At 40.6% G+C, this 16,563-nt stretch overlaps 1 protein-coding gene across 2 annotated transcripts in view; it reads left to right on the forward strand.

The window, feature by feature from the left end:
- mon2 (Mon2 homolog, regulator of endosome-to-Golgi trafficking) overlaps positions 1–16,563 on the forward strand; it is a 583,018-nt gene that overhangs the window by 293,336 nt on the left and 273,119 nt on the right. For both annotated transcript variants that reach the window (XM_067140860.2, XM_067140862.2), the window contains one exon: positions 11,980–12,111. In XM_067140860.2, coding sequence (XP_066996961.1) covers positions 11,980–12,111 — 132 coding nt within the window. The remainder of the gene's footprint in view (positions 1–11,979; positions 12,112–16,563) is intronic.

Raw genomic sequence — 16,563 nt, forward strand, 5'->3', positions numbered from 1 at the left:
ACCCTGCCATGTGTAGTGGTGAATAGCCTTATGCTTGAAGAATGTCACAGAAGTCCAGCAAATGCTTCCCATTCATGTGGTTGCTGTTGTTGTTGTTTGAGTCATCAGTTCATAGACTGGTTTGATGCAGCCTTGCATGTCACCCTATCCTGTTCTACTCTTTCCATTTCTACATAACTACTGCATCTTACATCTGCTCTAATGTGCTTATATTCATACCTTGGTGTACCCCTACCATTCTTATCTGCCTACATTTCCCTCAAAACCAACTGAACAAATCCTGGATGTCTTAAGATGTTTCCTATCATTCTATCTCTTCTTCTTGTCCAACTCGGTTTCAACTTTTCTTTTTCTTTTCATCTGTAAATAATACTTGTTAAAATTTTACAGGCATTACATTCTACACGGCAGTAATAGTGCGGTAGTTTTCACACTTGTCAGCACTGGCGTCCTTTGAAATAGGTATGACAACATTCTGCAGAAAATAAGATGGCATTTTTCCTGTATCGTACATCTTACACACTAAATGGAATAACATCACCATTCTTGTTTCTCCTGAGGTAGTCATAATTCAGAGTGAATGTCATCAATTCCAGGTGCCTTGTTCCAGTTTAGGTCTCTCAGAGATCTAATTCTGATCTCAAAACTGATTCACCCAATTCATCAGCATCGACATTCTCTTCTTGTTCCACGTCCATATTATTAATGTCTTTACCATAATACAACTATGGGATATGTTCCTGCTATCTTTCTGCCTTGTCTTCTTTCCCCAGAAGTGGTTTTCCATTGAGCTCTTAGTTTTCATATACCTAGTTTTATTTTCTCCAAAGGTTTCCTTGATTTTCCTTTATGCAGCATCCACCTTTCCTAGGACCATATAACCTTCAACATCCTTGCACTTCTCTTTCAGCCATTCTTCCTTAGCTGTCTTGCACTTTCTATCCACTTCATTCTTTAATCACCTGTATTCTGTTCTGCACTCTTCATTTTTCCATTCTGTACTTTTGTCGTTCATCAGTCAGGTTGATCTTTCCTTTTTTCCTAACGTTTCTACTGCAGCCTTACTGACCTCATTCTTCACAACTATCCATTCCTCTATTGTGATTCCTTCAGCCTTTTCATTTAGTTCTTGTGCAACATGTTCATCGTAGCAATCCCTCACACTCTTTTCTTTCAGCTTATCTATATCCCATCTCCTTGCATTCCCTTCTTTCTTCAATTCCTTCAACTTCAGATGACATTTCGTGACCAACAAGTTGTGGCCAGAGCCCACATCTGCTCCTGGGAAAGTCTTGCAATCCAACACCTAGTTTCTGAATTTTGCCTAATCATAATGAATTCTGTTCGATTCCTTCCAGTGTCTCCAGGTCTTGTTCACGTATACATCTGTCATTTGTGATGTTTGAACCAAGTATTAGCAAGGACTAAATTATGATTGGTGCAGAATTAACAAGCCGACTTCCTCTTTCGTTCCGTTGTTCCAATCTGAATTCTCCTACTGTATTACCTTCTCTTCCTTGGCCTATCACTGCATTCCAGTCTCTCATCACAATTAGATTCTTGTTGCCTTTTACATATTGCATTATATTCTCTCTCTCTTCAGATATTCTTTCAAGTTCTTCATTATCTACTGAACTAGCAGGCATATAGTCGTGCAGCATTGTGGTGGGCATTGGATTGGTGTCTATCTTAACAACACTAATCCTTTCACTATACTGGTCGTAGTAGCTTACCCGCTGCCTTATTATCTTATTCATTATTAAACCAACTGCTGCATTCTCCCTGCTTGATTTTGTGTTGATAATTCTGTAGTCGCCTGACCAATAATCCTCTTCTTCCTCCTAACATACTTCATGTATATCAACTACATCACCCTTTTTCAGATTCTCTAACCTTTTGCAATGATTCAGACTTCTAACATTCCATGCTTCGACTTGCAGAATGTCATTATCCATCTTCCTGAAGATTGCCCCCACTCATTTAATCCCCACCCAGAGATGGGGGTTCTCTATTACCTCTGGAATATTTTACCCGGGAGGAAGCCATCGTCAGCACATCATTCATCCAGAGAAAGCTACTTGTTCTCTGGAGTTAGTTACAGCTGTAGTTACCCACTGCTTTCAGCCGTGTAGCACTATCAACACAGCTAAGCCGTATTAAGTATTATTACAAGCCCATATCAGTCAATCATCTAGACTGCCGCCTTGTAACTTCCAAATGGCTGCTATGCCCCTTACGATGAACCATTCGTTAGTCTGGTCTCTAGACATATATCATTCTGATATGTTTCCACCTGCAGCTCGGCTATCTGGTCACATCTGGATGCTGGGCCATTTGTGTTAGCTTCCATATCTTCCCCACATTTACCAAGCACTTTTTCATATCGTTCAGTTCCATTTCCAACTCTCACATTAAAATTGCCCATTAGCACTATCCTGTTCTTGCTGTTGACCCCGACTACGATGTCACTGAATGCTTCATAAAACTTGTTACCTTCATCCTCATCTGCACCCTTACATGGTGAATACACTGGGGCAATCCTCGTCCTAATTCATTCAACTGCCAAATCTACCCACATCATTCGCTCATTTATGTGTCTAACACAAAGTATGTTCCGTGCAGTAGTATTCCTGATGAACCGTCCTACCCCCCCACTCTGCTCTTCCCTTTTTAACACCCAATAAGTACACTTTATAATCTTCTATCTCTTCCTCATTTTGTCTCCTTACCATAGTATCATTAACTCCTAACCCATCCTGACGTATCTTCTTTGGTGACCCAGCCAGTTCTCCATTACTCCCATAGGTGCGAGGCTTACTTAAAACGTTCTGATCATGGTCTGTGAAAATTCTGTGAAGGAGGATGCTACCCTTACTTACACATAGTCCTAGTGAGGATCTCTCCTGTATCAGGTTAGAGACCACCAGTGGATTGTGTAGTCTTAGCTGTCTGAGCACAAAGATGCCCAGGACTCAGAATATGTCTGAGATGCCCACTTTCCATAGAAACTGGTATCCCAGCACTCGACCAATTACCAGACCACTCAGCTGTTGCCCATGGTTCACAAACTAGAATGTGACTACTGTAACCCACACCAGGAATCATTTTACATAATCATGGTGGGAAAATTCTGCAAAGTTTTATTTCCCCCCAAATTACTATTTGGAATTAAGAGTGGGAAAATTACATGAGGAGGTGAAACTTACATGTGTAAATACGGTATTTAGTCTAAGACGTTGAGTTGAAACAAACATCAGGATAATTAGTTAATGCATATTTTTTTTCTGGATGCGGATGGTTTTTTCCTCCTTCCTCCTGCTCCTCCTCCTTCCCCCTCCCAGTATTTGCAAGTATTAAATATTTCTCACTGTCATGTGTCCATATTAGGCATGATAAACAGGAAGGCCACATATTTCCCCAAATCTCAATGAAGTCAAAACATATGTAAAATGTGTTAAACAAGTCTGATTCATTACTGCTTCACTTCACTACTCAGCATTTGGTAGGAAGAGGAAGATGATGATATGATTATGATGATTATTATTGTAGTAGTAGTAGTAATAGTATTCTAAATGCAGAATTATGTGGTTTGGAATGATTTACAAATTATACCTTTAAAATATTCCCAGTATGTATGTATATATGGTACTTTGAGAGAAGCAAGAGAAATGTTCTATAATTGAGAGATAACGGTACTTCATATAACAGCAGCTAGATCTACTTGTTGCAGAATATATGTACAATGCGTAATTCGGTACATTAAGAAATACAGTCTCTTATGACTTGTTCAACATTGTAATTACACCAACATTTCACAGGGCTAATTGCAGTTAAACAAAATTTATACAGTTTTGTAATCTCTTCTTGAAGCAACCTAAGCTCTAGGACTGCTGCAGGTAATTCATTGCAATTTTGAATCCCACAATTTGTTTACAAATAACTTTTCTTTCCTAGTGTTGTTCCCTTTACCTTCTGTGAATTGTCAGCCCTTTTTTTATAACAAGACTTGTCTGGCTTGCTGTTCTAATTGCCCATTGTTGACTTCTTTATATTAGCATTGTAGCCCACCTGGTGGCCATGACCGTTAGGTGACATGTCTACATGAGATGACACCGTGGTTAGCCAGTTCGAGTCCTGTTGGTAAAAAATGTTGCCATCAGAATGTTGGCTGGTACGGTAGGAGATGTGGTACTATACAATTTGCAGTCACTAGATTGCGTGCCAAAGCCTGTATTCAATTACAAATCTCTCCGCAGATTTCATGTGGAGTGAGGGCATATGATGCTGCTGATGGTGGCTGATTTGTTCATCAGACAGCTACATTAATCCTTGAGCAGATCCCTTATTATTTGGCAGGAGTAGGCTTCACCCTCTCCCCACCACCACCACCACCACCACCACCACCATCATCATCATCATCATCATCATCATCATCATCATCATCATCATCATCATCCCACATCCAGACATGCATGTCGCCCATGTCCCCAGACATTCCTGGCACTAGAAGCCATACAGTAAAAAAAAAATTATTATACATAGTACATAGTTGGACCTCTTCCTTCTAGCCCCCACCAATTCACATTCTGTCGTCTAACCATAAATACTGTTGCATGTATGTTGAGTAGTCAGTCCATAGGCTGGTTGGATCCTCAGCAGCTCCGCCACTAACTATCATAGATGGCGTAGGTGTCACTAAAGTGATGTATGAGGTGATTGAGGAGTGAGGGAGTTTCCCCGTTGTTTTCCTCGCTGAGTCAGAAGTTGACATTATGTATCAGTCTGTTAAGCCCAATGAAATACTTGTACCAACCAACCTTGTAAGCATCATTTTTCACACCAGAAATGAAAATGAAGTGGCGTATGGCTTTTAGTGCCGGGATTGTCCGAGGACAAGTTTGGCTCGCCAGATGCAGGTTGTTTGATTTGACTCCTGTAGGCGACCTGCGCATCGTGATGAGAATGAAATGATGATAAAGATGATACATACACCCAGCCCCCGTACCAGCGAAATTTACCAATTATGGTTAAAATTCCTGACCCTGCCAGGAATCGAACCCGGAACCCCGGTGACCAAAGGCTAGCACGCTAACCATTTAGCCATAGAGCCGGACTTCCACGCCAAAATTAGTGATTTTGACCATTTTTGGGCTGATTGGTCCATATTGATTATTACAATATTATATTTTAGATATTTTAAGTGGAATGTAGTAATATAGAGTGATAAGGTTCTGTGATATGTTATGTTTATATTGTATAATTGGCTGATGAAGGGATTGGAAAAGTCCTGAAACATGTACCTAAAATAAATACGTGAATAATAATTAATTGTTACATATGTAAGTATAGATAAGGCAGATCATTATAATATATCATATTTTTTACACCATTCATAGCTGCCTGTATAAGGAATGGCGTTACTAGTACTGCTTACACCTCAGTCACTTTTATATTGTCAAGGCCAAGGATAAGACTGAGACAGGTCAATGAAAGTTATAAAGTTATAAATGATATTTTAGTACAGTTGTAAAGATATTTACAATTATTTCAAACATTAAACTTCAATCATTCTTCAGAAAGGCCACCTTTGGCTTTCATGTGTCTGTCTGTCTATTAGGTCATCAGCCCAGAGGCTGGTTGGATCCTCAAATAGCACCACCAGAGACTATGCAGTTATAAGGAAACAGCAAAAACCAATGGCAGAGCCCAAATGAGGCATACTGGGGAAGATGAGGAGTGAGGTAGTTTGCCATTGCTTTCCTCACTGGGCCAGAATGTGCCACTGCAGCACGACTGACCCTATGAGCAACACCTTTCATAACACTCAGACACTATTTGTGCTCTGAATGTCATTATTCAGCACCACCCATACCCCAGCAACTTCCATATTGTCACAGCTATGGATGAGACTGGAACTTGAGTGGAAGCTACATTTTGCTCTGGCCTGTGCCAAGAGATGGATACAAAAGTACTGCATCCATCAAGAAATGGCAACAGGGGGTTGGTTTTCATATGGTCCTTAAGTCTTTGTGACACCGTCGATTGTTCTATATGATGTCTATTGGGAAACCTGCCACTGCTTTCACCACAGAGCATTTAAGGCTGTCGATATTGGGGTCTCTCTTCTTGTAAACCATGCTTTCAACCAAACCAAACCAAACCCCACGGCACTTAACGCCCTTGAAAGGGCCTTGTACTGCCCAGCGTCCGCTGCTCAGCCCAAAGGCCTGCAGATTACGAGGGGTTGTGTGGTCAGCTGTTATTCTGTGCTTTCGCGACCAGGGCCGCCATCTCACCGTCAGATAGCTCCTCAATTCTAATCACGTAGGCTGAGTAGACCTCGAACCAGCCCTCAGGTCGAGAGAAAATTCCCTGCCCTGGCCGGGAATCGAACCCGGGGCCTCCGGGCGAGAGAGAGGCACGCTACCTGTACACCACGGATGCCTTCAACCACTGTCCTTAAATTTTAATCCTGTGGGTTATGGTCAGGGCTGCTGGGTGGCCTATCAACTGGAGGAATGAAGTTTGGCACGTTGCTCCAAAGCCACTCCTGCTTAGTCCTCGCATTTCGAACAGGTTTTTAAAACTTATTTTGACCACTTTGGTCTATTTTGTTCTGTATTGACTTTAATGTAATAATCTCAATACTGAAAAAACAGATGATGTTATAGAGTATGAACAGGTGTCAAATCATACTGGAGGCTCCATTGTTGATTGCTGGACAAGGTGCTCCTCACCTCATGATCCTCAAACCTTTCTCACAAGCTTCTTTTGAGTTAGAGGCATAAACCTTGCTATTGTGACAGTTGAAAGAGTCCTCAGTTGTGAAAGTCTTTTCCTCTGAGAAAGGATCTTGTGTTCTTTTTGTATGTAACACTGAAAAAGGGGTTTTGACTGTAGTGGCGTCTGCTGCTTCTGCTATGGAGTGATGAAGTGACCTATACTTTGCCAGTAAGCTCTCACCCATAAGTTACTTCTTAGCACACTAGAATTTGGCATCTTCAAAATGTTCATGTCATGAGCCTTCACACAGTTCTTTCTAACATTATTTCACCAAATGTGCCCCGTCACTTCTTAAGCCAGATTCCTTGTCTTCACGGTGTATGGTTTTCCCTGCCTTGGGTGCTCATCAGTGGTACCAGTCTCAGTGATCCTGCTGACAAGCTCGATAAATAAACATCATGCTTATTTTCAGCTTCTTAAGAGTTGTAAAAATCTCAGAAGCTGATTTTCCTACCTTATGAACTGCTACTGCTGCTCCACAGTTTTTGTAATTGCTCCACTTCATTCCTAAAACTTAAGCAAAAAATATTTTCTCTTCTGTAGTTGAACGTACAATTACAAGGGAAGTCTGTGAGGTGTTGCAGTCCGATTCCATTCAAACTTTGCTCGTGGGTAGCTAAGGTGGGTACATTCCAAAAGTGAAAATCGGATATACCCAGTTTAATATTTAATGTTATTTTTTAATCTTGATATTGGTGAATGTATGAATATAGATGCACCGTGCAATAACTCATGGCTGACGTAATATTAAGGGATACGTCACAGTCATACAGTTGACTGTCGGCTGACCATGATGGGCTGCTAATTTAGGAATAGCATGGAAGACGTGACTTAAACAAACACAGCTACTCATGTGTAGGGTGATGATGAAAATGAATAATATATTATTTGTGTTATATTTGGCAACACAGCACACTTGACACATGGTTATGTTTACAAACACCATGTTCTCGATTATCAACTAGGGCATGAAACCTGTATATTTTCAATTTTCATTGGGTTGATATGTCAGTGTATAATGTTACCTGTATTATTCGTAGCACACAACTATCCATTTGCTGCTCATCCGAATGGAAGCATTACATTACTTACTCAACAATCAACACCGTTACAAGTCAAACTCTACGAACCCCTGGGTGTTTTTGTTTATGTCTTTACCTCAGTCACAAGCTACTGCTCGACTCATCCCCCGCGTGTATTTTTACCACTTTCAACACACAAAAAAACAGTATTAAATATTTATCTGGACATGTACGGTTTTCACTTTTGGATTGTACACTATACCAGACACCACTAGGGAAGGCCCTTGGCCTCTCATAGAGAGAAGAGGCGACACTATCTATCTTGTTCCCTGACCGCAATGTTGCTGCCCCTCCATCCATTGTGCACATGTCAACCGGAGGTTCTCTTCCTCTGTATTCAGTATCCTGTTCAGATGCTTAAATTATATATGATTATGCTAATGATACTAACAAGGTCATATTTTTTAAAAAATTAACAAATAAAGAAAAATACAAAGCTTGGTAATGTAGTAACCATGTCTGTTCATTAAGCATTGTGACTTTTCTTTGAGGTAAGATTGAATGGTTCAAACTCAGTCTACGGTGAATTTCGGTGCCCGTTCTGTTTCAGAATTTTGCCAACCTACTTCAGGTACATGCTGAATTGGTGTATTGTTAAGGATAACTTCAATAATAATAATAATAATAATAATAATAATAATAATAATAATAATAATAATAATAATGTAAGAAGGAAAGGAAGAAGAAGAATTAGTTTAGGTTGCTCAGTGTCTTCAATAAGCAAGTACCCTGGAGTGATAACTTGCATTTTCTATCACTAATACAGAGTTCAGTTTAATAAATGGCACAAACATGTTCTGAAACCAGTCCTTAAGTTCCCAAGCATTCATTTCACCATGATAATCACCACTAGACTTTGACCTGAAGATAAGTTTGCTCTCAGGCACAAGCCCTGTTGCTGCTGACCCAGCATGATATACGAGGGTCGAGTCATAAGTCATGGCAACTATTTTTTTTCTTGCGAATAGGAGACAACACGGAAAATCTAAGATATGCATTTGGAAAAATAGGGCATGTACGTATGCATAGTGCCTGAAGACAAATTCTGACTTCAGGAGATTCTCGTAAGAAAGTAACAGACCACAGGCCATTGGTAAACATTGTTTTATTTTGGTATAGACAGCAAATACACAGGACTGTGTACAAAGGACAGGTCTCCACTGGTTACAGACCTTCGAAATAATCACCCTAGGTGTCCACTGTGCATTGCCTACGGTGGGGCAGGCGCTGAATACCATTCGCTGCATGTGTTTCGCTAACATGTGACACCTCTCTCCGAAATGCTGTTACGATGTCCTCTTTGTTAGCAAATCATTGTCCACGTAATGGCTTCTTGACTTTGGGGATTAGATCATAGTCACATGGGCTCAGATCGTTGCTCCTGCTTGTTGACTTCCATTTTGTGATGCTCTCACTCACACACTGAACTTGGGTACATGCTTAGACCCACACTGGTGTTTACATACACCATCTAATGGCATCATACAGAAGTACATGCGGCTGTGAGCTTGCATCCGGGAGATAGTAGGTTCGAATCCCACTATCGGCAGCCCTGAAGATGGTTTTCCGTGGTTTCCCATTTTCACACCAGGCAAATGCTGGGGCTGTACCTTAATGAAGGCCACGGCCGCTTCCTTCCAACTCCTAGGCCTTTCCTATCCCATCGTCGCCATAAGACCTATCTGTGTCGGTGCGACGTAAAGCCCCTAGCAAAAAAAAAAAAAAAACAGAAGTACATACCGTACATTTCCAAATGCATAGCGTAGATTTTCCGTGTTGTCTCCTGTTCACAAGAAAAAAAATAGTTGCTATGACTTATGACTCGACCTACGTATAATCAGCCTTAGGCCCTTACCCGAAGGAACTTCCTTGCCCCTCATCGATCACTCATCACCCAACACCACTTTCCAGTATGGTTCTGATTAATATAAGTCTCATCCATGTAATATGTAGTGAAATGAAATGGGGTATAGCTTTTAGTGCCTGGAGTGTCCGAGGACAAGTTCGGCTCGCCAGATGCATGTCTTTCGATTTGACTCCCGTAGGCGACCTGCGTGTCGTGATGAGGATGAAATGATGATGAAGACGACACATACACCCATTCCCTGTGCCAGCGAAATTTACCATTTATGGTTAAAATTCCCGACCCTGCCGGGAATCGAACCTGTGACCAGAGGCCAGCACAGTAACCATTTAGCCATGGGGCCGGACAATATGTAGTTACAAACCCTTTCTCAAATTTCCTGTGTTTTTCTATAGGAATTTCACCTGCACAGCTGCATTGTTACTTCACTCCATTAAGAACCTCCTTACATCATTACACCTTTTGAATTTAAAACCAGTTGATTTTAAATTCTGTACATTAAAGTCGCTTCCATTGTAGCCCGCATCATCTCACATTTTGGCAACCACATTTTTACTGTAGGAAATTCATCCTTGTCGTACATTGCACAAATTTTATGTTGCAGAACGCATTTATTGAAATCATCCAGTCCACTTGCTATCTTAATACAATAAAGATTCTTACCTATAGACCCTAAAACAACATTTCTGCAGCTCAGAAGCGAAGATTGTGCTTAAATAACAATCCTCTTGACAGTTCTCATCCATACTTCACACGCACATGCCACGCACTCCTGAGCTTTGGCAACATTGCTCACTGACCCATCAGCTTCCTTATCAAGCAGGAAGAAGCTATGCACCCTATTAAATTATCTTCCGTACTTGTCTGTGCAATACTGCTCGCTTTTTACTTTCTGCCGTATCACAGTTGATCAACACCACCATCACAACACTCCAAGCAATAAAAAATTCACTTAAAACTGGCACAGAGGAGAAATATCACTGAAATCTTAAAGAGCGGTCACCAGGACAATAATGCTCACTATTGGATCAAGGTCACACGATTTTCCAAGGCATACACCTGGCCAGGTGCCTTCCTAAGTGGTGACTACTTTTGCTCAGCAGCCACCGTGCAAACTTTGAATGGAATCAGAGTGTAACACCTCAAACTCTTCCCTTGTTAGTCACAAGGGTGGTTCCTGACCCTCAGATCCAGATGGACGCTCTGTACTAAAATGTAACCATACGTATGGTAAGCCTAGGTCATTTCTCTATTATTATTCTTATACTACTGCTGTGGTTGAAATAACTAAGCTGCCCTTTCCTGTTCATCAGAATATACACAGGAGTATTTTTTCAGTACTAACATCAGAGTATGCAGGTTGCTTAGAATTGAAATCTTTTAATTAACCTGGTCGTGTTGAGCGTTCACAATAAAGTTAACCTTGTTAAACAATATAAGAATACTTGCTCTCAACTTTGTTAATAACGTTGTCATGCCCATTGCTTGTGAAAGCTTGGAAGTCATCCGTGATATGAATAAATTACGCAGTGTCCCGGAGCACAGAATTGAACGACTTGATGAAACAAAGCAACCTAGCTTGAATTTACTGTTGATGTTACATGTCATTTGCTTTTCGTTTAGGTTAAGGACTGTGACTGATCTCTTAGTGCCAATACTGTGAGATGCATCAAAAATTTTGGATACTACAGTACATTATGATCTTCCTTGAATAATAACCTTACCCACTTACAGGGTTTTCCATCACACATAGTGTTGGGTCCGCATACTTCACAGATTTCACTATGAATCTCTAATGGTGGCACATTCCTTGCTGTCATGAACTAAATAATTGACTGTACCTCACATGCGGCAGGCGGCTTGATCTTCTTAATGAGTTCCTTTGCACAGTACAAAGCAACAACACAGCATCAGTATGACAACAAGCATGTGTTTATGCACAAGGGATGCTGGGAATCAATGTGTGACAGAATGAATGTGTGGCATTTTGAAAGATATGGACAGCTGGTCCTTCATTAAAAATTAGCTTTTGTATATATTCCATGTATATATACAGGATCTTTTTTATTAGCTGGCTCCGCAGCACCACTCAGAGCAATATATCTCTCGGCAAATGAGTCACCCGGCTATCACCTTCCGTGCGTGTTCCCCTGACACATGGAGCAAGCCATAAAAAAGACCCTGTATATATGTATATATCATTGTTTTTACTGCATTCCTTTTTTTTTTTTTTTTTCTGTTCTGAAATAGGTGCTCTTCCCTCTGTTGGACAAAGTGAGAACTCTTTCAAGTTCTGCCAGCAGTGAAAAGGTGGACACAGGTGGTAATATTCTTATTCACCACTCAAGAAACACAGCACAAAAACAATGGGCAGAAACTCAGGTTAGCTTAAAATGTTCACACAGTATACTTTTTCCCCTCAGTATGTGTTTTTAATACCTGTTTAAAGAATGTAATGCCTGTTTGAAGAATATTTTTCATTTCAAATATTGGACTTTGAATTAATTGTGTTTGCATGTGTGTCAGTGTGTATATGGATATGACTAGAAGCCTTTCGCTTTCCGTGTACAGATGTTTTACTCACCCCGACCTCAAATAAACAAACAAACAAACAAACAAACAAACTCTCTCTATCTTTCATATCAAAATAATTGAAACACTTATGTTCCAGAGCACAGTATCTTTGTGAGGTGGTAACACTTATCACGTATGTGCTGAGGCTGTCGTTTGGTTTTGCAGTGAAGGACGTTAGTCTGCAGTACATTAGGTGCTGTAGTACATATTCGTGCATGCAATCAGGTAGACATAGGTCAGGCAAAATGGGAAACCTCTGCCTTTCAACAAAGGCGGATTGTCTTAGAGGGCGGTTAGTTGGAGGAAGGGTATCAATATATCAAAGACTGCCAGTGTGTTAGGTGTATCAAGAGCAACAGTGTCCAAGGTGACGAGAGCATACATAATTTGTGTCAAGACATCATCAGCGGAGAGTAATACCAGATGAAAACCAATCCTTAGTGATTGGAATCCCAAACGTTGTCACTGAGAATCATAGAGCTAATGCCACACAAATAACATCAAAATTCAGTCAGGATCATGAACAACATTTTTCTGCAATAACAGTACGATATGGGGTGCACAAACTGAACAACCACAGCTGGTTGACAATCTTCAAACCCCCTGATCAGATCTTAGAACATGTTTAACATGAAAAAAATGGTGCCAAAATCGTGCAACATCAACTAGCAGTGATTGGAAGAGAACAATATGGTCTGATAAGTCATCCTTTACCTTGTTTCCAACAATAGGTCAGGTTCTAGGTGTGGAGCATCCACAGTCTGTTGAATTACAGTATTTAGTTATTGTATTCAAAACTTTAGCAAACTGTACGGAAAGTACATAAAATAACATTACGGGTCAACTCGGAAGAAAAACTAAATACTGTATTTCTCCGAATCCAAGACAATATATTTTTTCCAGAATCTCATGTGAAAAATCAAGGGTCATCTTACATTCGCGACCTAACACCACTGGCAACTACCACAGTAATCAGACTGCTACCCTTCATCCTCTGCATGCACGCGCACAAAACTCATTGGCCATCAACGTCTGCGTCTTTATTATACATCACTAGCCGTGCTAACTGGTTTTATGTGTAAAATCCTCCCCTGCGAACCATGTGGCCTTGCCGCGGTGGAGAGGCTTGCGTGTCCCAATGAAGCAGATAGCTGAGCTGCATGTGCAGCCATATCGGGTGGGTATCTGTTGAGAGACCAGACGAATGAATGGTTCATCGAATGGGGGGTAACAGCCTTTCGGAAGTTGCAATGGATACTGACATTCTGCGAGACGGAACGTGGAATGTTAGAAGTTTGAATTGTTGTGGTAGGTTAGAGAATCTGAAAAGGGAGATGGATAGACTGCTAAAGTTGGATGTAGTTGGTATAAGTGAAGTACGTTGGCAGGAAGAACAGGATTTTTGGTCAGGCGACTACCGAATCATCAACACAAAATCGAACAGGGGAAATGCAGGAGTTGGTTTAATAATGAATAAGAAAATAGGGCAGCGGGTAAGCTACTACAACCAGCATAGTGAAAGAATTATTGTCGTCAAGATAAACACCAAACCAATGTTCACTACAATAGTGCAAGTCTTTATGCCTACTAGTTCACCGGATGATGAGGAAATCGAAAGAATATATGAAGAGAGAGAAGATTTATTACAATATGTAAAAGGTGACAAGAATCTACTTGTGATGGGGGACTGTAATGCAGTTGTAGGCCAAGGAAGAAAAGGTAATACAATAGGAGAATTCAGATTGGGACAAAGGAACGAAAGAGGAAGTCGGCTGGTTGAATTCTGCACTGATCATAATTTAGTCCTTGCCAATACTTGGTTCAAACACCACAAACGACAGCTGTATACGTGGACGAGACCTGGAGACACTGGAAGGTATCAAATAGACTTCATTATGATTAGGCAGAGATTCAGAAACGAGGTGTTGGATTGCAAAACTTTCCCAGGAGCAAACGTGGACTCTGGCCACAACTTGTTGGTCATAAAATGCCATCTGAAGTTGGAGAAATTGAAGAAAGGAAGGAATGCAAAGAGATGGGATCTAGAGACATTGAAATAAAAGAGTGGGAGGGATTGTTTCAAGGAACATGTTTCACAAGGACTAAATGAAAAGGCAGAAGGAAACGCTATAGAAGAAGAGTGGATAATCATGAGAAATTAAGTCAGTAGGGCTGCTGAAGAAATGTTAGGGAGGAAGAAAAGATCAACTAAGAATCAATGGATAACACAGGAGATACTAGACCTGATAGATGAACGACAAAAATACAAGAATGCTAGAAATGATGAGGGCAGAAAAGAATACAGGCTATTAAAGAATGAGGTGGATAGAAAGTGCAATGTAGCTAAGGAAGAATGGCTGAAGGAGAAGTGCAAGGATGTCGAAGGTTGTATGGTCCTAAGAAAGGTAGATGCTGCATACAGGAAAATCAAGGAAATCTAGGTGTATGAATATTAAGAGCTCAGGTGGAAAGCCACTTGTACGGAAAGAAGACAAAGCAGAAAGATGGCAGGAACATATCCAATAGTTGTATCGAGGTAAAGATGTAGATGATTTGGTTCTGGAACAAGAAGAGGCTGTTGATGCTGATGAAATGGGAGACCCAATTTTGAGGTCAGAGTTTGACAGAGCTGTTAGAGACCTAAATAGGAACAAGGCACCTGGAATTGATGGCATTCCCTTTGAATTACTGACTGCCTTAGGAGAAACCAGCATGGCAAGGTTATTCCATTTAGTGTGTAAGATATATGAGACTGGAGAAGTGCCATCCGATTTTCTGGCAGAATGTTGTTATACCTGTTCCCAAGAAAGCCGGTGCTGACAAGTGTGAAAACTACTGCACCATTAGTTTAGTATCTCATGCCTGCAAAATTTTAACACGTATTATTTACAGAAGAATGGAAAAACAAGTTGAAGCTGAGTTGGGAGAAGATCAGTTTGGCTTTAGAAGAAATGTAGGAACACGTGAAGCAATCCTGACTTTACGTCTGATCCTAGAGGATCGAATTAAGAAGGAGCCACGTACATGGTGTTTGTAGATCTAGAAAAGGCATTCGATAATGTTGATTGGACCAAGCTATTTACGATTCTGAAAGTGATTGGGATCAGATACCGAGAACGAAGAATTATCTACAATCTCTATAAAAATCAGTCTGCAGTAATAAGAATCAAGGGCTTTGGAAAAGAAGCAGCAATCCAGAAAGGAGTGAGGCAAGGCTGCAGTTTATTCCCCCTCCTTTTCAATGTTTACATAGAACAAGGAAGTAAAGGAAATCAAAGAGGAATTTGGAAAGGGAATCACAATCCAGGGTGAGGAAATCAAGACCATGAGATTTGCCGATGATATTGTTATTTTATCTGAGACTGCAGAAGATCTCAAGAAGCTGCTGAATGGTATGGACGAAGTCTTGGGTAAGGAGTACAAGATGAAAATAAATAAGTCCAAAACAAAAGTAATGGAGTGCAATCGAACGAAGGCAGGTGGTGCAGGAAATATTAGATTGGGAAATGAAGTCTTAAATGAAGTAGATGAATATTGTTACTTGGGTAGTAAAATAACTAATGATGGCAGAAGTAAGGAGGACATAAAATGCAACTGGCACAAGCAAGGAAGAGTTTCCTTAAGAAAAGAACTTTGCTCAGTTCAAAGATTGATATAGGAATTAGGAAGATGTTTCTGAAGACTTTCATCTCGAGCGTGGCAGTGTATGGAAGTGAAACATGAACGATAGCTAGCTCGGAAAGAAAGAGTGTAGAAGCTTCTGAAATGTGGCGTTACAGAAGAATGCTGAAGGTGAGATGGATAGATTGAATCACGAATGAAGAGATACTGAATCAAATTGGTGAAAGGAGATTGATTTGGCTAAATTCGACGAGAAGAAGGGATAGAATGATAGGACACATCTTAAGACACCCAGGACTTATTCAGTTGGTTATTGAAGGAAGTGTAGACAGTAAGAACAGTAGGGGTAGACCAAGGTATGAATATGACAAGCAGATTAGAGCAGGCGTAGGATGCAATAGTTACGTCGAAATGAAAAGTTTAGGGTGGCATGGAGAGCTGCATCAAACCTGTCTATGGGCTGATGACTCAGACAACAACAACATGTGTAACATCACTGGTTCTCGGGAAATAATGAATTGAGAATGACATTCTATTAGCTTCTACAAACACGTGTCTCAAATCCACAGAATGGCATCAAAACATACAAACCTTCGAATTCTTAGAATGGCCATGGCTACTCATTGGCAGAGTTATATT

Source organism: Anabrus simplex, chromosome 2, assembly GCF_040414725.1.
Source record: "Anabrus simplex isolate iqAnaSimp1 chromosome 2, ASM4041472v1, whole genome shotgun sequence".
Taxonomy (NCBI): Eukaryota; Metazoa; Arthropoda; class Insecta; order Orthoptera; family Tettigoniidae; genus Anabrus; species Anabrus simplex.